The sequence below is a fragment of the Macaca nemestrina genome, chromosome 9 (genome assembly GCF_043159975.1).
Source record: "Macaca nemestrina isolate mMacNem1 chromosome 9, mMacNem.hap1, whole genome shotgun sequence".
Taxonomy (NCBI): Eukaryota; Metazoa; Chordata; class Mammalia; order Primates; family Cercopithecidae; genus Macaca; species Macaca nemestrina.
The window spans coordinates 88,425,344-88,453,053 of NC_092133.1; the positions used below are offsets into that span (position 1 = coordinate 88,425,344).

General features: G+C 47.5%; 1 protein-coding gene across 2 annotated transcripts in view; it reads right to left on the reverse strand.

The window, feature by feature from the left end:
* Window positions 1–16,531: 16,531 nt before the first annotated feature.
* Window positions 16,532–27,710, reverse strand: part of LOC139356308 (actin, cytoplasmic 1-like) — a 30,930-nt gene continuing 19,751 nt past the window's right edge. For both annotated transcript variants that reach the window (XM_071070037.1, XM_071070038.1), the window contains exons 10-11: window positions 19,302–19,425; window positions 16,532–17,953 (exon numbers count right to left, since the gene is read on the reverse strand). In XM_071070037.1, the coding sequence (XP_070926138.1) occupies window positions 16,625–17,953; window positions 19,302–19,425 (1,453 nt within the window). In that variant the 3' untranslated portion in view covers window positions 16,532–16,624. The remainder of the gene's footprint in view (window positions 17,954–19,301; window positions 19,426–27,710) is intronic.

The window sequence follows — 27,710 nt, forward strand, 5'->3', positions numbered from 1 at the left end:
CCAGCTTGGCCTTGCCTAGCATGCACAGGCCACAGCTACTTACACACTGCTCCAAATCAGCTTTTCCAGAGTCTAAGTCTGGCAAGGGCCACAGAAGGCCGAGTCCCCTGGGTGGTAATCCCGCCCGCTTTCTGCACTTGAACATAAAGTCCTCCTCAAGAGGGCCTGTGCTCTGCCTCTTGGCAACCACGAAGTCTGCGCTTCCATAGGAGCCCTGAGATATGGACTGGAACCCCAAAGGCAGCACACACCCTGCTCCTCAGCCTGCTGCTCGTTTCCTCTATATGGTTCCATTTGAAGCACGGTTGTTGCACTGAGGCTTGTGCATGCCAGGCAAGGCCAAGCTGGCTCAAAGAGCAACCAGCCACCTCTGCAAGGGTGTGCCAGGAACCAGTGGAAGAGTGACCAACATCACTCGCTACTAGTCAGGGTACCTTAGTTTTTCTACCCTAGAGGTAGGGTCAAAATATCATCTGATTTTCCTCAGGCCTCTGCTCCATCAGTCTTTAGGTGACAGCCACTCAGGTTGTGGGAACCTGGCTATTCCTGCATCCTTGAGTAGCTGAGGTTGCTGGATGGTGCACCTGCTGCTGGTGCACCCTTGCAGAGGTGGCTGGTTGCTCTTTGAGCCAGCTTGGCCTTGCCTGGCATGCACAGGCTCCAGCTACTTACATGCTGCTCCAAATCAGCTTGTCCCCAATTCTATGTCTGGCCAGAGCCACAGAAGGCCGAGTCCCCTGGTGGTAATCCTGCCCGCTTTCTGCACTTAAACATAAAGTCCTCCGCAAGACGGCCTGTGCTCTGCCTCTTGGCAACCAACAAGGCTGCAGTTCCATAGGAGCCCTGAGACATGGACTGAAACCCCAAAGGCAACGCATACCTTGCTTCTGAGCCTGATGCTCGTTTCCTATATATAGTTCCATTTGTAGCACGGTAGTTGCACTGAGGCTTGTGCATGCCAGGCAAGGCCAAGCTGGCTCAAAGAGCAACCAGCCACCTCTGCAAGGGTGTGTCAGGAGCAGGGGGAACAGATGCCAACCTCATTTGCTGCCGTTCAGGGTACCTCAGTTTTTCTACCGTAGAGGTAGGGTCCTAGTGCCATCTGCTTTTCCTTAGGTCTCACCTCCATCAGCCGTCAGGTGGCAGCCACTCAGGCTGTGGGAACCTGGCCATCCCGGCTTCCTTGAGTCGCTGAGGTTGCTGGCTGCTCCACCTGCTCCAGGTACACTCTTCCAGAGGTCGCTGGTTGCTCTTTGAGCCAGCTTGGCCTTGCCTGGCATGCACAGGCTCCAGCTACCTACACGCTGCTCAGTCAGCTCGCCCTGCCTTCGCCCAAATTCTACGTCTGGCCAGGGCCACAGAAGGCCGAGTCCCCTGGGTGGTAATACTGCCTGCTTCCTACGCTTGAATATGAAGTGCTCCTCAAGATGGCCTGTGGTCCGCCTCTTGGCAACCAACAAGCACGCATTGCCATATGAGGCCTGAGGCACTGACTGGAGCCCCAAAGGCAGCACACAGTCTGCTCCTGAGCCTGCTGCTCATTTCCTTTACGTGGCTCCATGTGTAGCACGTTTGTTGAACTGAGGCTTCCGCATGCCGGGCAAGGCCAAGTTGGCTCAAAGAGCAACCAGCCACCTCTACAAGGGTGTGCCAGGAGCAGGTGGACCAGCCACCAACCTCACTCGCTGATGGACATGGTACATCAGTTCTTCTACCCTAAAGGTAGGGCCGAGAGGCAGACCACGGGCCGTCTTGAGGAGGACTTTATGTTCAAGTGCAGAAAGCAGGCAGGATTACCACCCAGGGGACTTGGCCTTCTGTGGCCTACAGTGCCATATGAGCCCTGAGGCATGGACTGGTGCCATCTCTTTTATACAAAAATTAAAGATGGATTAAACAGTTCAACATGCCGTCTGTGTTTCCTCAGCCCTCTGTTCCATCAGTCATTAGGTGGAGGCCACTTAGCCTGTGGGAACCTGGCCATTACTGCTTCCTTGAGTAGCTGAGGCTGCTGGCTGGCCCACCTGCTCCAGGTGCACCCTTGCAGAGGTGGCTGGTTGCTCTTTGAGCCGGCTTGGCCTTGCCTAGCATGCACAGGCCCCAGCTACTTACACCCTACTCCGAATTAGCTTGTCCCAAAGTCTGAGTCAGGCCAGGACCAGAGAAGGCCGAGTCCCATGGGTGGTAATCCTGCCTGCTTTCTGCACTTCAACATAAAGTCCTCCTCAAGACGGCCTGTGCTCTGCCTCTTGGCAACCAACAAGCCTGCACTTCGATAGGAGCCCTGAGACGTGGACTGGAACCCCAAAGGCAGCACTCACCCTGCTCCTGAGCCTGCTGCTCGTTTCCTCTATATGGTTCCATTTGTAGCACGGTTGTTGCACTGAGGCTTGTGCGTGTCAGGCAAGGCCAAGCAGACTCAAAGAGCAACCAGCCACCTCTGCAAGGGTGTGCCACGAACAGGTGGAGCAGCCACCAACGTCACTCGCTGATGGACATGGTACATCAGTTCTTCTACCCTAAAGGTAGGGCCAAGAGGTAGACTATGGGCCGTCTTCAGGAGAACTTTATGTTCAAGTGCAGAAAGAAGGCAGCATTACCACCCAGGGGACTCGGCCTTCTGTGGCTACAGGGCCACACGAGCCCTGAGGAATGAACTGGTGCCATCTCCTTTATACAAAAATTAACTTAAGATGGATTAAACAGTTCAACATGCCATCTGATTTTCCTCAGGCCTCTGCTCCATCTGGTGGCTTCCACTCAGGTTGTGGGAATCAGGCCATTCCTGCGTCCTTGAGTAGCTGAGGCTGCTGGATGGTGCACCTGCTGCAGGTGCACCCTTGCAGAGGTGGCTGGTTGCTCTTTGAGCCAGCTTGGCCTCGCCTGGCATGCACAGGCCACAGCTACTTACACACTGCTCCAAATCAGCTTTTCCAGAGTCTAAGTCTGGCAAGGGCCACAGAAGGCCGAGTCCCATGGGTGGTAATCCTGCCCGCTTTCTGCACTTGAACATAAAGTCCTCCTCAAGATGGCCTGTGCTCTGCCTCTTGGCAACCAACAAGCCTGCAGTTCCATAGGAGCCCTGAGACATGGACTGGAACCCCAAAGGCAGCACACACCCTGCTCCTCAGCCTGCTGCTCGTTTCCTCTATATGGTTCCATTTGAAGCAAGGTTGTTGCACTGAGGCTTGTGCATGCCAGGCAAGGCCAAGCTGGCTCAAAGAGCAACCAGCCACCTCTGCAAGGGTGTGCCAGGAGCAGGTGGACCAGCCACCAACCTCACTCGCTGATGGACATGGTACATCAGTTCTTCCACCCTAAAGGTAGGGCCGAGAGGCAGACCACAGGCCATCTTGAGGAGGACTTTATGTTCAAGTGCGGAAAGCAGGCAGGATTACCTCCCAGTGGACTCGGCCTTCTGTAGCCTACAGTGCCACACGAGCCCTGAGGCATGGACTGGTGCCATCTCCTTTATACAAAAATTAACTTAAGATGGATTAAACAGTTCAACGTACCGTCTGCATTTCCTCAGGCCTCTGTTCCATCAGGCATTAGGTGGAAGCCACTCAGCCTCTGGGAACCTGGCCATCACTGCTTCCTTGAGTAGCTGAGGTTGCTGGCTGGCCCACCTGCTCCAGGTGCACCCTTGCAGAGGTGGCTGGTTGCTCTTTGAGCCGGCTTGGCCTTGCCTGGCATGCACAGGCCCCAGCTACTTACACCCTACTCCGAATTAGCTTGTCCCAAAGTCTGAGTCTGGTCAGGACCACAGAAGGTCGAGTCCCATGGGTGGTAATCCCACCTGCTTTCTGCACTTGAACATAAAGCCCTCCTCAAGACGGTCTGTGGTCCACCTCTTGGCAACCAACAAGCACGCATTGCCATACAAGGCCTGATGCACTGACTGGAGCCCCAAAGGCAGCGCATACCCTGCTCCTCAGCCTGCTGCTTGTTTCCTCTATATGGTTCCATTTGTAGCAAGGTAGTTGCACTGAGGCTTGTGCGTGTCGGGCAAGGCCAAGCAGGCTCAAAGAGCAACCAGCCACCTCTGCAAGGGTGTGCCAGGAGCAGGTGGAAGAGCCACCAACCTCACTCGCTGATGGACATGGTACATCAGTTCTTCTACCCTAAAGGTAGGGCCGAAAGGCAGACCACAGGCCATTTTGAGGAGGACTTTATGTTCACGTGCAGAAACCAGGCAGGATTACCACCCAGTGGACTCGGCCTTCTGTGGCCTACAGTGCCACATGAGCCCTGAGGCATGGACTGGTGCCATCTCCTTTACACAAAATGAACTTAAGATGGATTAAACGGTTCAACATGCAATCTACTTTTCCTCAGGCCTCTGCTCCATCAACCATTAGGTGGCAGACACTCAGGTTGTGGGAACCTGGCCATCCCTGCTTCCTTGTGTAGCTGAGGTTGCTGGATGGTGCACCTGCTCCAGGTGCACCCTTGCAGAGGTGGCTGGTTGCTCTTTGAGCCAGCTTGGCCTTCCCTGGCATACAGAGGCCCCAGCTACTTACATGCTACTACGAATTAGTTTGTCCCAAAGTACGAGTCTGGCCAGGATCACAGAAGGCCGAGTCCCATGGGTGGTAATCCTGCCTGCTTTCTGCACTTGAACATGAAGTCCTCCTCAGGACGGCCTGTGCTCTGCCTCTTGGCAACCAACAAGCCTGCAGTTCCATAGGAGCCCTGAGACATGGACTGGAACACACAAAGGCAGCACACACCCTGCTCCTGAGCCTGCTGCTCGTTCCCTCTATATGGTTCCATTTGTAGCACGGTTGTTGCACTGAGGCTTGTGCATGCCAGGCAAGGCCAAGCAGGCTCAAAGAGCACCAGCCACCTCTGCAAGGGTGTGCCAGGAGCAGGTGGACCAGCCACCAACCTCACTCGCTGATGGACATGGTACATCAGTTCTTCTACCCTAAAGGTAGGGCCAAGAGGTAGACTATGGGCCGTCTTCAGGAGAACTTTATGTTCAAGTGCAGAAAGCAGGCAGCATTACCACCCAGGGGACTCGGCCTTCTGTGGCTACAGTGCCACACGAGCCCTGAGGCATGAACTGTGCCATCTCCTTTATACAAAAATTAACTTAAGATGGATTAAACAGTTCAACATGCCATCTGATTTTCCTCAGGCCTCTGCTCCATCAGGTGGCGTCCACTCAGGTCGGGGGAATCAGGCCATTCCTGCGTCCTCGAGTAGCTGAGGCTGCTGGATGGTGCACCTGCTGCAGGTGCATCCTTGCAGAGGTAGCTGGTTGCTCTTTGAGCCAGCTTGGCCTTGCCTAGCATGCACAGGCCACAGCTACTTACACACTGCTCCAAATCAGCTTTTCCAGAGTCTAAGTCTGGCAAGGGCCACAGAAGGCCGAGTCCCCTGGGTGGTAATCCCGCCCGCTTTCTGCACTTGAACATAAAGTCCTCCTCAAGAGGGCCTGTGCTCTGCCTCTTGGCAACCACGAAGTCTGCGCTTCCATAGGAGCCCTGAGATATGGACTGGAACCCCAAAGGCAGCACACACCCTGCTCCTCAGCCTGCTGCTCGTTTCCTCTATATGGTTCCATTTGAAGCACGGTTGTTGCACTGAGGCTTGTGCATGCCAGGCAAGGCCAAGCTGGCTCAAAGAGCAACCAGCCACCTCTGCAAGGGTGTGCCAGGAACCAGTGGAAGAGTGACCAACATCACTCGCTACTAGTCAGGGTACCTTAGTTTTTCTACCCTAGAGGTAGGGTCAAAATATCATCTGCTTTTCCTCAGGCCTCTGCTCCATCAGTCTTTAGGTGACAGCCACTCAGGTTGTGGGAACCTGGCCATTCCTGCATCCTTGAGTAGCTGAGGTTGCTGGATGGTGCACCTGCTGCTGGTGCACCCTTGCAGAGGTGGCTGGTTGCTCTTTGAGCCAGCTTGGCCTTGCCTGGCATGCACAGGCTCCAGCTACTTACATGCTGCTCCAAATCAGCTTGTCCCCAAGTCTATGTCTGGCCAGAGCCACAGAAGGCCGAGTCCCCTGGTGGTAATCCTGCCCGCTTTCTGCACTTGAACATAAAGTCCTCCTCAAGACGGCCTGTGCTCTGCCTCTTGGCAACCAACAAGGCTGCAGTTCCATAGGAGCCCTGAGACATGGACTGAAACCCCAAAGGCAACGCATACCTTGCTTCTGAGCCTGATGCTCGTTTCCTATATATAGTTCCATTTGTAGCACGGTAGTTGCACTGAGGCTTGTGCATTCCAGGCAAGGCCAAGCTGGCTCAAAGAGCAACCAGCCACCTCTGCAAGGGTGTGTCAGGAGCAGGGGGAACAGATGCCAACCTCATTTGCTGCCGTTCAGGGTACCTCAGTTTTTCTACCGTAGAGGTAGGGTCCTAGTGCCATCTGCTTTTCCTTAGGTCTCACCTCCATCAGCCGTCAGGTGGCAGCCACTCAGGCTGTGGGAACCTGGCCATCCCGGCTTCCTTGAGTCGCTGAGGTTGCTGGCTGCTCCACCTGCTCCAGGTACACTCTTCCAGAGGTCGCTGGTTGCTCTTTGAGCCAGCTTGGCCTTGCCTGGCATGCACAGGCTCCAGCTACCTACACGCTGCTCAGTCAGCTCGCCCTGCCTTCGCCCAAATTCTACGTCTGGCCAGGGCCACAGAAGGCCGAGTCCCCTGGGTGGTAATACTGCCTGCTTCCTACGCTTGAATATGAAGTGCTCCTCAAGATGGCCTGTGGTCCGCCTCTTGGCAACCAACAAGCACGCATTGCCATATGAGGCCTGAGGCACTGACTGGAGCCCCAAAGGCAGCACACAGTCTGCTCCTGAGCCTGCTGCTCATTTCCTTTACGTGGCTCCATGTGTAGCACGTTTGTTGAACTGAGGCTTCCGCATGCCGGGCAAGGCCAAGTTGGCTCAAAGAGCAACCAGCCACCTCTACAAGGGTGTGCCAGGAGCAGGTGGACCAGCCACCAACCTCACTCGCTGATGGACATGGTACATCAGTTCTTCTACCCTAAAGGTAGGGCCGAGAGGCAGACCACGGGCCGTCTTGAGGAGGACTTTATGTTCAAGTGCAGAAAGCAGGCAGGATTACCACCCAGTGGACTTGGCCTTCTGTGGCCTACAGTGCCATATGAGCCCTGAGGCATGGACTGGTGCCATCTCTTTTATACAAAAATTAAAGATGGATTAAACAGTTCAACATGCCGTCTGTGTTTCCTCAGCCCTCTGTTCCATCAGTCATTAGGTGGAGGCCACTTAGCCTGTGGGAACCTGGCCATTACTGCTTCCTTGAGTAGCTGAGGCTGCTGGCTGGCCCACCTGCTCCAGGTGCACCCTTGCAGAGGTGGCTGGTTGCTCTTTGAGCCAGCTTGGCCTTGCCTGGCATGCACAGGCCCCAGCTACTTACACCCTACTCCAAATTAGCTTGTCCCAAAGTCTGAGTCTGGCCAGGAGCACAGAAGGCCGAGTCCCATGGGTGGTAATCCTGCCTGCTTTCTGCACTTCAACATAAAGTCCTCCTCAAGACGGCCTGTGCTCTGCCTCTTGGCAACCAACAAGCCTGCACTTCGATAGGAGCCCTGAGACGTGGACTGGAACCCCAAAGGCAGCACATACCCTACTCCTCAGCCTGCTGCTCGTATCCTCTATATGGTTCCATTTGTAGCACGGTTGTTGCACTGAGGCTTGTGCATGCCAGGCAAGGCAAAGCAGGCTCAAAGAGCAACCAGCCACCTCTGCAAGGGTGTGCCAGGAGTAGGTGGACCAGCCACCAACCTCACTCGCTGATGGACATGGTACATCAGTTCTTCTACCCTAAAGGTAGGGCCAAGAGGTAGACTACGGGCCGTCTTCAGGAGAACTTTATGTTCAAGTGCAGAAAGCAGGCAGCATTACCACCCAGGGGACTCGGCTACAGTGCCACACGAGCCCTGAGGCATGAACTGGTGCCATCTCCTTTATACAAAAATTAACTTAAGATGGATTAAACAGTTCAACATGCCATCTGATTTTCCTCAGGCCTCTGCTCCATCAGGTGGCGTCCACTCAGGTCGTGGGAATCAGGCCATTCCTGCGTCCTCGAATAGCTGAGGCTGCTGGATGGTGCACCTGCTGCAGGTGCACCCTTGCAGAGGTGGCTGGTTGCTCTTTGAGCCAGCTTGGCCTTGCCTAGCATGCACAGGCCACAGCTACTTACACACTGCTCCAAATCAGCTTTTCCAGAGTCTAAGTCTGGCAAGGGCCACAGAAGGCCGAGTCCCCTGGGTGGTAATCCCGCCCGCTTTCTGCACTTGAACATAAAGTCCTCCTCAAGATGGCCTGTGCTCTGCCTCTTGGCAACCAACAAGCCTGCAGTTCCATAGGAGCCCTGAGACATGGACTGGAACCCCAAAGGCAGCACACACCCTGCTCCTCAGCCTGCTGCTCGTTTCCTCTATATGGTTCCATTTGAAGCAAGGTTGTTGCACTGAGGCTTGTGCATGCCAGGCAAGGCCAAGCTGGCTCAAAGAGCAACCAGCCACCTCTGCAAGGGTGTGCCAGGAGCAGGTGGACCAGCCACCAACCTCACTCGCTGATGGACATGGTACATCAGTTCTTCCACCCTAAAGGTAGGGCCGAGAGGCAGACCACAGGCCATCTTGAGGAGGACTTTATGTTCAAGTGCAGAAAGCAGGCAGAATTACCACCCAGTGGACGTGGCCTTCTGTGGCCTATAGTGCCATACGAGCCCTGAAGCATGGACTGGTGCCATCTCCTTTATACAAAAATTAACTTAAGAAGGATTAAACAGTTCAACGTGCCATCTGCGTTTCCTCTGGCCTCTTCTCCATCAGTCATTAGGAGATGCCACTCAGCCTGTGGGACCCTGCTTCCTTGAGTAGCTGAGGTTGCTGGATGGTGCACCTGCTCCAGATGCACCCTTGCAGAGGTGGCTGATTGCTCTTTGAGCCAGCGTGGCCTTGCCTGGCATGCACAGGCCACAGCTACTTACATGCTACTATGAATTAGCTTGTCCCAAAGTACGAGTCTGGCCAGGATCACAGAAGGCCGAGTCCCATGGGTGGTAATCCTGCCTGCTTTCTGCACTTGAACATGAAGTCCTCCTCAAGACGGCCTGTGCTCTGCCTCTTGGCAACCAACAAGCCTGCAGTTCCATGGGAGCCCTGAGACATGGACTGGAACCCCAAAGGCGGCACTCACCGTGCTCCTGAGCCTGCTGCTCGTTTCCTCTATATGGTTCCATTTGAAGCACGGTTGTTGCACTGAGGCTTGTGCATGCCAGGCAAGGCCAAGCTGGCTCAAAGAGCAACCAGCCACCTCTGCAAGGGTGTGCCAGGAACCAGTGGAAGAGTGACCAACATCACTCGCTACTAGTCAGGGTACGTTAGTTTTTCTACCCTAGAGGTAGGGTCAAAATATCATCTGCTTTTCCTCAGGCCTCTGCTCCATCAGTCTTTAGGTGGCAGCCACTCAGGTTGTGGGAACCTGGCCATTCCTGCATCCTTGAGTAGCTGAGGTTGCTGGATGGTGCACCTGCTGCAGGTGCACCCTTGCAGAGGTGGCTGGTTGCTCTTTGAGCCAGCTTGGCCTTGCCTGGCATGCACAGGCTCCAGCTACTTACATGCTGCTCCAAATCAGCTAGTCCCAAAGTCTATGTCTGGCCAGGGCCACAGAAGGCCGAGTCCCCTGGTGGTAATCCTGCCCGCTTTCTGCACTTGAACATAAAGTCCTCCTCAAGACGGCCTGTGCTCTGCCTCTTGGCAACCAACAAGGCTGCAGTTCCATAGGAGCCCTGAGACATGGACTGAAACCCCAAAGGCAATGCATACCTTGCTTCTGAGCCTGATGCTTGTTTCCTATATATAGTTCCATTTTTAGCACGGTAGTTGCACTGAGGCTTGTGCATGCCAGGCAAGGCCAAGCTGGCTCAAAGAGCAACCAGCCACCTCTGCAAGGGTGTGTCAGGAGCAGGGGGAACAGATGCCAACCTCATTTGCTGCCGTTCAGGGTACCTCAGTTTTTCTACCGTAGAGGTAGGGTCCTAGTGCCATCTGCTTTTCCTTAGGTCTCACCTCCATCAGCCGTCAGGTGGCAGCCACTCAGGCTGTGGGAACCTGGCCATCCCGGCTTCCTTGAGTCGCTGAGGTTGCTGGCTGCTCCACCTGCTCCAGGTACACTCTTCCAGAGGTCGCTGGTTGCTCTTTGAGCCAGCTTGGCCTTGCCTGGCATGCACAGGCTCCAGCTACCTACACGCTGCTCAGTCAGCTCGCCCTGCCTTCGCCCAAATTCTACGTCTGGCCAGGGCCACAGAAGGCCGAGTCCCCTGGGTGGTAATCCTGCCTGCTTCCTGCACTTGATCATAAAGTCCTCCTCAAGACGGCCTCTGCTCTGCCTCTTGGCAACCACGAAGTCTGCGCTTCCATAGGAGCCCTGAGATGTGGACTGGAACCCCAAAGGCAGCACACACCCTGCTCCTCAGCCTGCTGCTCGTTTCCTCTATATGGTTCCATTTGTAGCATGGTTGTTGCACTGAGGCTTGTGCATGTCAGGCAAGGCCAAACAAGCTCAAAGAGCAACCAGCCACCTCTGCAAGGGTGTGCCAGGAGCAGGTGGAACAGCCACCACCCTCACTCGCTGATGGACCTGGTATATCAGTTCTTCTACCCTAAAGGTAGGGCCGAGAGGTAGACCACGGGCCGTCTTGAGGAGAACTTTATATTCAAGCGCAGAAAGCAGGCAGGATTACCACCCAGGGGACTTGGCCTTCTGTGACTGCAGTGCCCACGCGCCCTGAGGCATGAACTGGTGCCATCTGCCTTATACAAAAGTTAAGATGGATTAAACAGTTCAACATGCCATCTGCTTTTCCTCAGGCCTCTGCTCCATCAGGTGGCATCCACTCAGGTTGTGGGAACCAGACCATTCCTGCGTCCTTGAGTAGCTGAGGCTACTGGATGGTGCACTAGCTCCAGGTGCACCCTTGCAGAGGTGTCTGGTTGCTCTTTGAGCCAGCTTGGCCTTTGCCTGGCATACACAGGCTCCAGCCACTTACACGCTGCTCTTAATCAGCTTGTCCCAAAGTCTAAGTCTGGCCAGGGCTACAGAAGGCCGAGTCCCCTGGGTGGTAATCCTGCCTGCTTTCTGCACTTGAACATAAAGTCCTCCTCAAGACAGCCTGTGGTCTGCCTCTTGGCAACCAACAAACCTGCAGTTCCATAGGAGCTCTGAGACATGGCTGGAACCCCAAACGCAGCACATACCCTGCTCCTGAACCTGCTGCTCATTTCCTCTATATGGTTCCATTTGTAGCACGGTTGTTGCACTGTGGCTCTTGCATGCGAGGTAAGGCCAAGCCGGTTCAAAGAGCAACCAGCCACCTCTGCACGGGTGTGCCAGGAGCAGGTGGAACAGATGCCAACCTCATTTGCTGCCGTTCAGGGTACCTCAGTTTTTCTACCATAGAGGTAGGGTCCCAGTGCCATCTGCTTTTCCTCAGGTCTCAGCTCCATCAGCTGTCAGGTGGAAGCCACTCAGGCTGTGGGAACCTGGCCATCTCAGCTTCCTTGAGTAGCCTATGTTGCTGACTGGTCCACCTGCTCCATGCGCACCCTTCCAGAGATGGCTGGTTCATCTTTGAGCCAGCTTGGTCTTGCGTAGTATCCACAGATACCAGCTACCCACTCGGTCCTCCAAATCAGCTTGTCCTGTCTTGGTGCTAAATTCTAAGTCTGACCATGGCCACAGAAGACCGAGTCCCTGGGGTGGTAATCCTGCCTGCTTTTTACACTTGAACATGAAGTCCTCCTCAAGAAGGCCTGTGGTCCGCATCTTGGCAACCAACAAGCATGCAGTACCTCAGGACCCCTGAGGCACTGACTTGAGCCCCAAAGGCAGCACATACCCTCCTCCTGAGCCTGCTGCTTGTTTCCTCTACATGGCTCCATTTGTAGCACAGATGTTGCACTGAGGCTTCTGCATGCCGGGAAAGGCCAAGTTGGCTCAAAAAGCAACCAGCCACTTCTACAAGGGTGTCCCAAGAGTCGCTGGATGAGTCACCAACCTCACTTGCTGTCGGTCAGGGTACATCAGCTCTTCTACCCTACAGGTAGGGCCCCAGTGCTATCTGCTTTTCCTGAGGACTCTGCTCCATCAGCCATCAGGAGGCAGCACCTCAGGCTGTAGGAACCTGGCCATCCCTGATTCCTTGACTGGGTGAGGTTGCTTGATGGCCCACCTGCTCCAGGCGTACCCTTGCAAATGTGGCTGGTTGCTCTTTGAGCCAGCTTGGCCTTGCCTGGCATTCACAGGCTCCAGCTACCTACACACAGATACTCCGAGTCAGCTTGTCCCAAATTCTAAGTCTGGCCAGGGCCTCAGAAGGCCAAGTCCCCTGGGTGGTAATCCTGCCTGCTTTCTGCACTTGAACATAAAGCCCTTCTCAAGACGGTCTGTGGTCTACCTCTTGGTAACCAACAACCCTGCAGTTCCATAGCAGACCCGAGACATGGGCCCCAAAGGCAGTGCACACCATGCTCCTGAGCCTGCTGCTCATTTCCTCTATATGGTTCCATTTGTAGCACGGTAGTTGCACTGAGGCTTGTGCATGCCAGGCAAGGGCAAGTTGGCTCGAAGAGCAATCAGCCACCTCTGCAAGGGTGTGCCAGGAGCAGGTGGAACAGATGCCAACCTCATTCGCTGCCATTCAGGGTACCTCAGTTTTTCAACCCTAGCGGTACGGTCCCAGTGCCATCTGCTTTTCCTCAGGTCTCACCTCCATCAGCCGTCAGGTGGCACCCACTCGGGCTGCGGGAACCTGACCATGCCGACTTGTTTTTTTGTTTTGTTTTGTTTTTTGTTTTCTTGGGGTTTTTTTGTTTTTGTTTTGTTTTGCATTGTTGTTGCATTGTTGTTGTTTTTGCAGCCACAGGAGATTCAGCCAATTCAGATGCCTTGCTACCCACAATTTGGAACATTCCTTTGGATTTGACCAAGTCAGGAAGAGATGGGAGAAAAATGAAACAACAACAATAAAACCCCAAACACAAACAGAGTTCAGCAAAACTAACAAATGCATAATCCATATGATTACCGAGTGTTCTAATGGTAAGGAGAAATTAAAAGCAGCTGGTGGGTAATCTTACATTTTAGTCATCAAGGAAATATTTTAAGACAAAACTCTAATTCAGCTACTTACCTGGAAATAAGGTTCAGGCTAGTCATCGTTCTCTGCCCTCTTAGAAGCTGGAAAAAACTTACACTCACCTTCCCTTAAGAAGCTGAAACTCAGGAAAGGAGGTGCCTGCTCTCCATCATCATGGAAGCAGGAAAACTTGCCATCCTTGTTGGAAATGAGTAAAACTTTAGAAAAGAGATATACAACAAAATCAACCATAGATCTCAACCAAATTTTGGGAGATCAGAGGCTCTCTGTTAAGCTCCCCAACCTCAGCAAATTATCGTCTTGGTTTGGGCAATAAAGATAGCCCAGGTTGGTATCAAGCAATAATGAGATTTCTCAAAGGTCAGGACCACCTTTGTAATGTCCTCTTTTTATCTTTAATGGTAGTCTGTTTTGTCAGAAACTAGGAGTGCAACACCTGCTTTTCTCTGTTTTCCATTTGCTTGAAAGATTTTTTTCCATTCCTTTATTTTGAGCCTATGTATGGCACTGCATGTGAGATGGGTTCTTTGAAGATGGCGTACTCCAATGGGTACGGTTCTTTATCCAGCTTGCCCCCATGTCTTTCAATTGGAGCGTTTAGCCCATTTACATTTAAGGTTAGTAATGGTACATGTGGATTTGATCCTATCATTATGTTGTCAGATGGTTATTTTGCAGACTTGTGTATGTGGTTGGTTTTTAGCATCACTGGTCTGTGTACTTCAGTGAGTTTTTGTAGTGGCTGGTGGTGGTGTTTTCTTTCCCTATTTAGTGCTTCCTTCAGGAGCTCTCATAAGGTAGATCTGGTGATACTGAATTCCCTCAGCATTTGCTTGTATGAAAAGGATCTCATTTCTCCTTCACTTATGATGCTTAATTTTGCTGAACATGAAATTCTAGGCTGAAAATTCTTTTCGTCAATAGCAGTTGGTGTAGGCTGGGGTGGGTGCTGCACTCCCCTGTGCTGTCAGGGCAAGTACAGCAAAATCAGGTCTCAGAGGAGAACTCTTTCAAAAGTGAACCCCCACCACAGCACAGCTGCTCTACACAAACGTGGCCAGACTTCTTTTTTAAGCAAGTCCCCTTTTTAAAGAGGGGAACTCTCAGACCTGATCTCTGCTGGGCAATATTGTACATGAGATGTGGCTGGTCTAACCTCAGCATTCCTAAAGTGCTGGGATAAAGTGTCTCATGAGAGCAAGTGGACCCTAGAGAGAGAGCTGTCCCTGCCCTCTGGGCTCCACATCACCTGACTTGCTGCTCCACCACTTTGCTCCTCTCCTGGGTGCTCCATCCCAGAGACATGTGAGTTAGCAATCACTAGTGTAATCAGCCCAGGATGGAGGGTCTGTGCTGTGGGCCCAAGCCAGGGTTGCTTGTCTGGTGATGAGCAGTGGAGGGCATGTCATGCACATGGGAGATGGACTGGCTTGCTCCAATAAACTGCAGCTTATTGGAGGTGTTGTCAAGGCACTTAGGGTCTTTGCTCCCTTGATATTCTGAGGGTAGCAAGGGCAGTTCCACTGCAGAGACCGTGGCAGAAAGGATTTCATTGGCTCCTGGAAGCTGTCCAGGGAACTAGCAGTTGCTGCTCGCTTGACAGCTCTGGTGTGGGCTGGCTAGAGACCCAGGCCAGGAGGACCTGCCCATCAAGCAGACAGTCTGGCCACTTTTCTGTAGGGCTGCTGTGGTATGCTGGGGGTCCTCTCCCATCCCTAATTGCCTCGTATTTTCCAGGGAAGATGATAGCCTGCCCCTTCCTCTGGGAGCTCTGTACCACTGAGGTGCGAACTTGTTGCCAATCTGAACACACCTGTGAGACATGTCTGGAGGCAAGTGGAGAAGTCTTACCTAGTCAGGAGAAAGAACAGGGACTTGCTTTAAAAAAACATCTGGCCACATTTTTGTAGAGCAGCTGTGCTGTGCTGGGGGTTCACTTCAGCCCCTGGTTGCCTCAGACACTCTGAAGCCCTAAGGCTAAAATGGCTGAGTCACCCAAACAGTAAACAGTCTGGTTCTCCCCCTGGGAGCTCTGACTCAGGGAGGCCTGAGACCTCTGTCGGCCAGAGAACAGCAGTCAAGGTAGCCGGAGACCCTGGTTGAAAGACTTCACCCGCTGACCAGAAATGGGGTCGGTGACTGACGTAAACAAGAGGCTGGCCACATTTTCGTAGCATGGCTGTGCTGTGGTACCTCTTCCATCCCTTGTCAGCTTGGGCTCTCCAAAGCCTGCAGGCCAGAACAGCTAGTCATCCAAAAAGCAAAGGAGGTGGCCTGTCCCTCTCTCTGGGAGCTCTGTCCCAGGAACATTTCAAATTTCCACTGGCCAAGGAATGCTGGCGGGGGTAGCTGGAGGCCCCAGGTGGGAGGTCCTGTCCAGTGAGGTGGAACAGGATCAGGGCCCTGCTTACAGAAGCAGTCTGGCAGTGGTCTGGTAAAGCAGCTGCTCTGTGCTGCGGGATCTCTTCTGTCCCTGGTCGGGGCAGGCTGGAACGACTAAGTTGCCTGAACAGGAAAGATGGTGGCCTGCTCTATCTTTTCTCTCAGAGTTAATCTTGTTTGATGGAGCTTAATTTTCAGCCTGTTGATTTTACTTTCTACATTAGACTTGTTCAGAAAGAATCTGTTATATTTTAGGTTAGATATATGAGAATTCACTGTTTTCTGTAAATAAACCTGTTCATGTCTTGTTCTCTGGAAAGAAGTCTCTTTTAGCTATCTGACTTTGGTCACAGTCATGTAGAGCAGTAGCCAGTCCACAATGACATAACTGAATTTCCATTTCCAGTGTTTCCTTGGTGTGTCTTACATTGTCCAGAACTGAGCATTTTATTCTCAGTTGTCAAAATGCTAAGCTGTTCACTGTATTGAAATACTGTGCTTCCTCATTCAATTTTTTTAAGGTGTGCACGTTCATCCAATTCTTCTCAAGTCAGAGTACAGGTAAGCCCTGGCTGCCTCCAGCCACTCTCAGGGAGACCAAAAGCTTTCATACACCCCGAGTTGGGGTACAAAAAAGGGGGCCATGAAAACTGTTCAAAATGAAACAAAATCAAAAAGTACTCAGGCGAAGATTTTAAAAATTTTGCATTACATAATTTACATGAAAGCAATGCTATCATCTCCCCTGTGTGAACTCGGGAGAGGACTGGGCCATTCTCCTTAGAGAGAAGTGGGGTGGCTTTTAGGAGGGCAAGGGGCTTCCTGAAACAACGCATCTCACAATATTTGGAATGACTATTGAAAAGAAGAACAATGTACAATCAGAGTCCTCAGCCACATTGTAGAACTTTGGGGGATGCTCACTCCAACCAACTGCTGTCACCTTCAGCATTCCAGTTTTTAAATCCTAAGTCAAGTCAATTAAAAAAAAAAAAAATTGAAACAATAAAACAAATAAAGCCATGCCAATCTCATCTTGTTTTCTGCGAAGTTTGGTTTTGTCAAGAAAGGGTGTAACGCAACTAAGTCACAGTCCACCTAGAAGCATTTGCGGTGGACAATGGAGGGGCCTGACTCATCATACTCCTGCTTGGTGATCCACATCTGCCGGAAGGTGGACAGCGAGGCCAGGATGGAGCCACCGACCCACACGGAGTACTTGCGCTTTGGTGGAGCAATGATCTTGATCTTTATTGTGCTGGGCGCCAGGGCGGTGATCTCCTTCTGCATCCTGTCGGCCATGCCAGGGTACATGGTGGTGCCGCCAGACAGCACTGTGTTGCTGTACAGGTCTTTGCGGATGTCCACGTCAGACTTCATGATGGAGTTGAAGGTAGTTTCGTGGATGCCACAGGATTCCATGCCCAGGAAGGAAGGCTGGAAGAGCGCCTCGGGGCAGCGGAACCGCTCATTGCCGATGGTGACGACCTGGCCATCGGGCAGCTCGTAGCTCTTCTCTAGGGAGGAGCTGGAGGCCGCTGTGGCCATCTCCTGCTCAAAGTCCAGGGCGACATAGCACAGCTTCTCCTTGATGTCACGCACGATTTCCCGCTCAGCGGTGGTGGTGAAGCTGTAGCCACGCTCCATGAGGATCTTCATGAGGTGGTCAGTCAGGTTCCGGCCAGCCAGGTCTACGCGCAGGGTGGCATGGGGGAGGGCATTCCCCTCATAGATGGGAACACTGTGGGTGACCCCGTCACCGGAGTCCATCACGATGCCAGTGGTACGGCCAGAGGTGTACAGGGACAGCGCTGCCTGGATGGCCACGTACATGGCTGGGGTGTTGAAGGTCTCAAACATGATCTGGGTCATCTTCTCGCGGTTGGCCTTGGGGTTGAGGGGGGCCTCGGTCAGCAGGATGGGGTGCTCCTCGGGAGCCACACGCAGCTCGTTGTAGAAGGTGTGGTGCCAGATCTTCTCCATGTCGCCCCAGTTGGTGATGATGCCGTGCTCCATGGGGTACTTCAGGGTCAGGATGCCTCTCTTTCTCTGGGCTTCGTTGCCCACATAGGACTCCTTCTGACCCATGCCCCCCATTATGCCCTGGTGCCTGGGGCGCCCCACGATGGAAGGGAAGACAGCCCGGGGGGCATCGTCGCCCGCAAATCCAGCCTTGCACATGCCGGAACCGTTGTCAATGACAAGCACCGCGGTATCATCATCCATGGTGAGCTCATTCAACTGCATAGCCTTTAAAAGATCATCATTCTCTTTTTTCGTGCTTTCAATTTCCTCCAAATATTTCTCTTCTCTTAGCTGGCTCTGATGTTTCATCGTGTCTAGCTCCAGTCTTAGCATGGCAATTTCTTCCTGCAACGTACTATTTTCATGCAAGAGATCTTTTTCTTTCTTAGGACAAGGAGAAAGCTAAATAAACAAAGGGAACTTTTAATTAGCACTCAATAAAATGACATATCATGATTTCTTCTGAAATTAAAAAATAACATGTGTATTTGTATAATGAAAGAATCCCCATAGTGGACATTTAACTGGAAAAAAAATTGGACAAAATTTCAAACCTAATAGAGTGTAAATTCCCAAAATTTTAAGTATTTATTTAAAGACTATGAAAAATAAATCACTAGAGGATTTTAAAGAATCTCAGAATTTATAAAGCCTTTCTCTGAGTTACAAAAAAACCCAGAGGTTAAATTCTTTAAGTTCCTTTTACTGAAGAACATTTTACTGATATTCTACATTTCTAATATTTTTATACTCAGTTATAAGAGTGACATTTATTCATAATGGTTAAATCTAAGCATTGTACCCTTCCACAATGTACACATCTGCATCTAAGCACTGTACCCTTCTACCCTGTACACATCTGCATCTAAGCATTGGACTTCTACATGCAACACTGAACTCATTTAAGATCACGATTCTTAAAAGGAGAGGTCAAAAAATATATACAAGATGCAGGATTTTCCCCAGGTCTCCTGATGCTACTTCTAGTGATCCTCCACAAAATCACAGTTACTTCTATGGTGTAAATACATAAATACAAAAGAAGCCTTTTATTTCAAACTACGAATGGTAAATAAGATGGAACTTAGAGAGATTTTCTTAGAAATCACGAGATTATTTGCCATTGCAATAACTTTTCTTTCCTCTTTACAATGTTTGAAACAGTAGTAAGTGTGAAATAGGGGAAATACACTGAACTATTTCTCTAGGAACAAAATATTTATCAATAAATTATCAATAAATGTGTATCATGGCATGTCATTGTTTTCAAAGCTCTTTGCATTGAAATGAGAAACTTCTCAGAGCAAACTGTTCCTCTCTGCAAAAGCAAGGATAATGACATCCACAATGTGGCCTCTGACCCAGCTATACATTTCCGACTTTCCTATCAGTGAAAATAATCAATTCACTTCTCTATTAATATTTTCAAAAAATAAACCCATGTCCAAAAACTAGAAAATTTGTTTTTACTAGCGAAATTTATTTTTGATATTGGAAAGATCATCAATTCTGATGAAAAATATCAAATGCTTCTCCTTTGGATTGAGGCCATTGCTCGACTGCTGCAGGCAAATGGAGTTGAATTCAGAACATAGCTTTATCCTATATGTACATATGTAGATATATGACAAAGGATATATAGAATATATACACACATATATGAGACTTAAAAATCCTTTATATTTCCAAAATATATCATGTTTTAAATATATACATATATGAAAAATTTGAAAATAACTAAAGAAAATACCTCAGAATTCATTTTCTTTTCAGTCACTTCTATCTGCTCTTGTTTATTAGTCAGAATCTCATCTTGTGATATTCCAGTGTTCTGTTCTTCAGAAACTTGCTTCTGAGTATCATTTTGTTCATCACTAGAAGAAATTTTAATTTTCATGAAATACTGGAGGTGTCCCTAAAATGATCTACAGGGCACGATGGCGCCATCAGACGTCATTCACACGATGTATATCTGCACATGAATCCTAGACAAGGCAAAGGGGTCTCACATCTGTTAACCCAGCTGCCCCAACCATGTTGGCACCAGGGACTGGTTTTGTGGAAGATAATGTTTCCAGGAACCTGAGGTGGGGGATGGTTCCAGGATGATTCAAGCACATTACATTCATTGTGCACTTTATTTCTATTATTATTCATACATAATGAAATAATTATATAACTCACCAAAATGCAGAATGAGTGGGAGCCTCAGCTTGTTTTCCTGCAACTAGATGGTCCCATCTGGGGGTGACAGGAGACGGTGACAGATCATAAGGCATTAGATTCTCATAAGAAGTGAACAACCTGAATCCCCTGCATGAGCAGCTTACAACAGGGTTCGAGTCACACTCCTATGACAATCTAATGCCACCGCTGATCCAACAGGAGTAGGAGCTTGGGTGGTAATGGGAGATTTGATAAATGAAACAGTAAAGTCTCAGAAGTTACAAATTAAATGAATACCATCAGTAGCACCACTATACACCAACTACGACCAAGCTGAGAGTCCTTATCAAGAATCCAATCCCTTTTACAAAGGCTGCAAAAAAGTGTGAAATACCTAGGAATATACTTAATGAAAAAGGTGAGTGATCTCTATAAAGATAACTGGAAAACACCACTGAAGAAAATAATAGATGATGCAAACAAATGAAGATCCATCCTATGTTAATGGACTCAAAGAACTGATATCATGAAAATGACCATAGTGCCCAAAGCCGTTTACACATTCCATACAATTTCTAGCAAAGTACCAATGTCATTCTTCACAAAGTTATTTTAAAATGCTGACATTTATGAAGGACCACAAAAGAGCCTGAATAGCAACAGACATACCAAGCAAAAGGAACAAATATGTTGGCATCACATGACCTGACTTCAAATTATACTCTAAGGCCACAGTAACAAAAACAGCGTGGCACTGGTATAAAAGTAGATACCTAGATCAATGGAACAGAATAGACAACTCAGAAATAAAGTCACTACAACCAAATGATCTCTGAGCAAGGATACAAAAACATACACTGGAGAAAGTACACGTTATTCAACAAATGGAGCTGGGGAAAAAAGATAGCCACATGTTGAAGAATGAAACTGGATCTCTATCTCTCACCATGTACAAGAATAAATTCAAGATGGATTAAGGGCCTAAACCTAAGACCCGAAAATATTGGCCTAGGCAAACAATTTATGATGAAGACCCAAAAAGCAAAAGCAACAAAAATGAAAATAAATAAGACCTAATTAAACTAAAAAACTTCATCAAAGCAAAAGAAATAATCATCAGAGTAAACCAACAACCTATACAATGGGAAAAAATATTTGAAAATTATGAATCTAACAAAGGACTAATATCTACAACCTACAAGAAACTCAAACAAATCAACAGGAAAAATACAAAGAATTCCATTAAAAAGTGGCCAAATTACATGAATAGACCTTTCTCAAAAGAAGATGTACAAATGGTGAACAAGCATATAAAAACATGCTAAATATCTCTAATCATCAGGGAAATGTACAATAAAACAACAGTGAGATATCACCTCACTGCAGCCACAATGGCCACTTTTAGAAATCATAAAACAACAGATGTTGGTGTGGATGTGGTGAAAAGAGAACAGTTATACACTGCTGGTGGGAATACAAATTCGTACAAATCTATGGAAAACAGTATGCAGAGTTCTCAAAGAACTAAAAGTAGATCCTACCATTTTATCCAGAATTCTCATTTCTGGATATCTACACAAAAGAAATCGTACTCTCAAAAAGATACCCGCATACATATGTTTACTGCAGCACAATCCACAATATGCAAAGATACAGAATCAACCAGTGTCCGTCAACTGATAAGTGGAATAAAGAAAATGGATATATATATATCTCACATCACATATATATATCATATATATGTCTGTGTGTATATACACACACCATATACATACATATACCCAAGACTGGGTAATTCATACACATACATACCTGAGACTGGGTCATTCATAAAGGAAATAGGCTTAATTGATTCACAGTTAGGCATGGCTGGGGAGGCCTCAGGAAACTTAACCATAGCAGAAGATGAAGGGGAAGCAGGCACCTTCTTCATAAGGCCGCAGGAGAGAGGGAGAGAGAGAAGTGAAGGGGAAAGAGCCCCTTAAGAAACCATCAGCTCTTCTGAGAACTCACTCACTATCACAAGAACAGCATGGAAGCAACTGACCCCATGATCCAATCACCTCTCACCTGCTCTTTTCTCTCAACACCTGGGAATTACAATTTGACATGAGATTTGCATGGAAACACAAAGCTAAACTACTGGGGGGTGTATCCTTACTTTTAAAATATCTAAATGTCATTATTTATAATTCAAAAATGGTAATTTTTATTAGTTATGATTTTATTTGAAAATAAAATGATCTGGTAAATTTTCTTCACTTTTAACTTATTCAGTCAAAATATATAAAAAGCTGGATTTGCCAGCAGAAAATTGTAACTACTTTTTAATGAGATAAAAATGTATAACAATATCATGATTACTGTACAGAGAAGAAAGTGAACAAGAAAAGAAAAGGAATTTAAAAAGAGAGAATATCACTACCATATACATACATGAACTGACAAGGAGACTAAAATCTCCTACTAGAGATTATGTTAGGACTTGAGCAAAAGCTTCTAAAAATACCAAAAGCAAAAACAAAACAATTATTTTCAAGAAATAAATTATACACAGAATTCTTCTGGTTAAGATGATGTATCAAAAAAAATCATCCTGAGAGCTATTATTAACCAATCCATCATAACCAAAACTCTAAGTCTACAATTCTGGAATATTAAAAAGTTTCATTTTGAACATAGTTAATGGAAGGCAACTTTTGAACAGAAAATTTCTGGTTAAAGTTGACTCAACTTAGGAAAGAATTGACCTGTAGCCATGGTAACAAGAAGCCACCCAGAGCCAGTTCAAAATCTAGTCAATCCACCAATGACCACTGGCCTTGCTCACCAACCCATATCTATGTGAGCAGCTTGCTTCTGAAAGACAGCCCAGCAGCAAGAGCTGCTCCATCAGAATAGACAGTGCCTGACCAGTATACGTCTTACTAGAGGAAGCAAAAAATTCCAACTCTGACTTTTTATTTCAAATACCAAAGGTCCATAATCCCTTGGAAAGAATTTGTGGTCCATTAAATTTACCACTCTAATAGTTTTTAATATAAAATACTAGTGGTCGGGCGTGGTGGCTCACGCCTGTAATCCCAGCACCTTGGGAGGCCGAGGCGGGTGGATTGCCTGAGGTCAGGAGTTCAAGACCAGCCTGACAAACAGGGTGAAACTCCCTCTCCACTAAAAATATGAAAATTAGTCGGGCGTAGTTGCGTGCACCTGTAATCCCAGCTCCTCAGCTGGCTGAGGCAGGAGAATTGCTTGAACCCAGGAGGCGGAGGTTGCAGCGAGCTGAGGTCACGCCACTGCACTGCAGCCTGGGTGACAGAGCAAGACTCTGTCTCTAAATAAATAAAATACCAGTAAAGTCTGCAATTCCTCTCACTCATTTTACCATAATTGCAATTATCATGATTACCAGTAAAAGAATAGTGAATAACCACAATATTGGGCTTTTCTCCCTAAGCGAAAAAATATTAATATAAACAATGTAGCGTATTATAAAGTGCCAAAAGAATTTTAAAAATGCATATAATCACCTGGCAAAATTGTTAAAATGAACCTTGTCGAACACTTTTTAAGTGAGACTCAATCAAACAACATATCCAGGATAAACTCCACTCCTTTGTCCAATAACTATTTATTAGGTAGCTACGTCTCATATGTTAGGCCTTTTTCTAGGAAGTGAGGATATGGTAATGAACAATAAAACCCCTATTCATGAGAGTGAGATAAACACACAATACAACAGACAGGTAAGGCAAAATACACAGTACGTTAGAGGAGAAAAACTAAAGCAGGAAAATGAAATGTTTATGTGTTTGATGAGGAGGGTGGTGGGAAAGTTGGGAGGCCAGAAAAGCCCCTGCTGAGAAAGAGGATTTTTCTTTAATACAAAGAATATTATATTTGTATATCAAAGACTCTAGAAAGTGATGATGTTAACAGAGTTGATGTCAAGATACAAACAGGTTTAAAGTTAGAGATGATAAACCACTGTTTCACTGAACCTTCCCTTGATTATGTTAGACAGCATCCCTGGTAGGCTCCCAGCTGAATCTTAAGCATGATGTGTCCTGGTGATACAATTGTAATTCCTTTCTGCTAGTCATCGTTCTCTCTCTTTTTTTCCTTTTCCTTCATTTTTCTCTGGACTAGGAATTGTGCTGGTACACGGTTCTTCCTCAGAAAGTGGTTATTCCTTAATGTGTTTCTTTTACCCCTTTTCTTCTTAGAAAGGGGATTTTAAGTAAAGAACTGAAGAGATGGAAAGCTAGATGAATATCCAGACACAGGGAACTTCTAAGGGCAGACAGAGGTGTGCCTAGAGTCTAAGCACTAGGGATAGGTAAGGAATAGCAAGAAGCTCAGTGTGGCTGAAGCAGAGCAAAGAGGTAAGGAACAGAAGTTCAAGCAGGAGAGGTAACATGCCAGATGGTTTACTGCCTTTTGGTTATTAGGAGGAACTCTGTCACATACTCAAAGAGTGAAATGGGAGGCAATCAGAAGGGCTGGGGCAGAGGAATGACACAATTTGACTTATGTTTTAAATCCATCCACTAAGTTAAGAATTGATGAAAGGGGAAGTTTTTAAAAACCAGGACTATCAATTCCCAGTCTACGACACTCATCTAGACTGCAGATGATGGTGGCTCAGATGTGCAAGATATGACTGGCTTCGGGATACATTCTTCAGGTAGGCCTGGCATTTACTGAGAGATTAGATGTGAGGTGTCAGAGAGAGAGAAAGATGAGTCAAGAATGACACCAAGGTTTTTGGCAGAGCGACTGGAAGAGTTGCCCTTAACCAGAGGAGGAAAGACTACCTGAGCTGTAGATTTCTGGAAGGCATCAGGAGCCCAGTTTTGCATCTGACAAGTGTATGATACCCAACAGCTAATCAAATAGAGATGTCAAGTAGGCGGGCTGATATAGAGATCTGGAATTAAGGAGAGAGACCTGAGCTGGAGACATACATTTGGAAATCACTAGCACATACACAGTAGAAAAAGTCATGAGGGGCAAGGCATGGTGGCTCATGCCTGTAATCCCAACACAGACAGACAGATCACCTGAGGTCAGGAGTTTAAGACTAGCCTGGCCAACATGGGGAAACCCTGTCTCTACTAAAAATACAAAAATTAGCCGGGCATGGTGGCGTGCACTTGTAATCCCAGCTACTCAGGAGGCTGAGGCAGGAGAAGCACTGGAACCCAGGAGGCAAAGGTTGCAGTGAGCCAAGATCATGCCACTGAACTCCAGCCTGGGTGACAGAGCGAAACTCCATCTTAAAAAAATAAAAAAGTTATGAGAAAGAAGATTGAGGACTGAGCTCTGGGAAACAACAACGTCCAAAAGGAGAAAGATGAGGAAGAGCAAGCAAAACAGACCACGATGAATGGACTAGAAAGGCAGGAGGAAAAGCTTGAGGGGGTGAGGTCCTGAAAGCCTAGTGAAGATGCCATTAGGGAGGAGATGTCCTTCACTGGCTCAAATATTGCTGACAGATTAAATGAGGTGTAAGAAAAAATGCCTAGATTTAGTTACAGAAAAAAGTAGTGATAACCTTGAGAAAAACAACTTTGGAGGAGTGCTGACACCGAAGACTTACTGGCATTGAGATCAAGAGTGAACAGAAAGAAAACCTGAGTTTGTGAGTGTAGACAGTTCTTTTAAGGACATCATACTTAACACAGTCATGACTGAGAATGATGTAATTTTCTTCCACAGTCATGGAAAAGTGATAGACAAGCAATAGCAGTTTTCAAATTGTATATAGCAGGTGGAGTTTTCAAATTTTATATAACAATTATGTATTTTAAAGTTTATAAAAATTATATACATATGGCATTAAAAAATGCCAGACTGAGATACTAAAGGTCCCTTGAACATTTCTAGATTACATAAGCTGATTATCATTTTCTTCATGCTGATACATAAAGACCAAGAAATACTGAAAGTTTCAGGGAGAGTATTTCTTGCTTGATAAAAATCAGCCAATTCTAGGAGAGTTGATACTCATCAAATATACAAAGTCATTGATCACAGTAAAATACTGAGTTCTACTAACAGGAATAAAGTGGGAGAAATGCAGAAAATAATCTTATTTTTATTTTAAAAATTTTATGAAGCCACTGTTGAAAAATACGGTGAGGTGAATACTGAAATATATCCTTTTCTCAAAGGAAGGATAATGTCACACGCAGGGGACTTTTACAAATAAGAGTCACTGCATTAGCAGCACCTTCCTTTTAGCACAAGGGTCGGAAAATAAGCACCTGTGGGCCAAATCCAGCCCACTGCCGGTTTTTATAAGTCAAGTATCTTGCAACGCAGCCAGGCTTACTGACTCTACAGTCCATGGAGTCAATTAGCTGGGTGTGACGTTACACACCCGTGGCCCCAGCTAGTAGAGAGGCTGAGAGGGGAAGATCGCTAGAGCCCAGAAAGTCAAGGCTGCAGTGAGCCGTGATCACACAACTGCACTCCAGCCTGGGCAACAGAGCAAGACCCTGTCTCAAGAAAATAAATATATATAGTCCACAAAGCCTAAAATATTTACTAACTGGCTCTTTGCAGAAAAAGCTGGACAACTCCTGGTTCAGCAGATAAAAGATCCTTTGATGTATTTTAATAAAATTTTTACCTAATACACTGAAATGTTTATATTAAATCTAGATCCCCACGTATAATCCCTCGGCAATATTCAGATTGAGGGTCCAATATTTCAGCACTCAGGCCACTGACAACACAAATTTAGTCACTAGCAATCTTGTGGCTAACAAAGTACAGTGTCAATGTAGCATGTAGCTTCCATTTGCAACACAGCAGATATTACAAGAATTCTAACAAGAATTCTTAAGATGCGTCATCAAACTAAATGCTTTAAATACAATTGAATTGTGAAATAATCAGTACTCTCTAGATCTAACCTCATCTTAAAAAAAATGGTTTATACTACCTTATTTTGGGGGTATGGAAACTGAGCTATTTCCTATTGATAAGGAATTAGACTAGCTCCAACTTTTTGATATAATAATGCTGTAATAAATATATAGGTAAGTATATATGTAACATATCTATACAAACATCCTTTACATGTATTATATATCCTTACTATGTTATATATGTGTGTGTGAATATGCCACTAAATTAATGCTCAAAATGTATACTAACAGTGTATGAAATGTCTTTTCCAACAAAACCATTTCCTTTGCAGCAACATGGAAGGAGCTGGAGGCCAGTATCCTAAGCAAACTAATGTAGGAACACAAAATCAAATGCCACATATTCTTACTCATTAGTGGGAACTAAACAATGAGAACTCATGGACACAAACAGGAGAATAACAGACACTGGGGCCTACTTGAGGATGGAGCATGGCAGGAGGGAGAGGACCAAAAAACTACCTTTTGGGTATTTTGCTTCTTATGTAGCTGAAACCTCCATGATACAGTTTACCCATATAACGAACCTGCACATGTACCCAAGAAGCTAAAATAAAAGTTCACTAAAAAGAAAAGAAAATGCCTGGCCGGGCGCGGTGGCTCAAGCCTGTAATCCCAGCACTTTGGGAGGCCAAGATGGGCGGATCACGAGGTCAGGAGATCGAGACCATCCTGGCTGACACGGTGAAACCCCGTCTCTACTAAGAAATACAAAAAAAAATAGCCGGGCGAGGTGGCGGGCGCCTGTAGTTTCAGCTACTCGGGAGGCTGAGGCCGGAGAATGGCGTGAACCCGGGAGGCGGAGCTTGCAGTGAGCTGAGATCCGGCCACTGCACTCCAGCCTGGGCTACAGAGCGAGACTCCGTCTCAAAAAAAAAAAAAAAAGAAAATGCCTTTTCCCTCACATTTGCCAATACTGGTTATTTTTCAAATAAATTAATCACCGGAAAAAATGGTAACTCATTGTTTGCTGATTTTCATTTTTCTGATTACCAGGCAAGGCTGAATATCATAGTAAAAGTATAAAATGTGTTCATCATGAATATTAGCCCAAA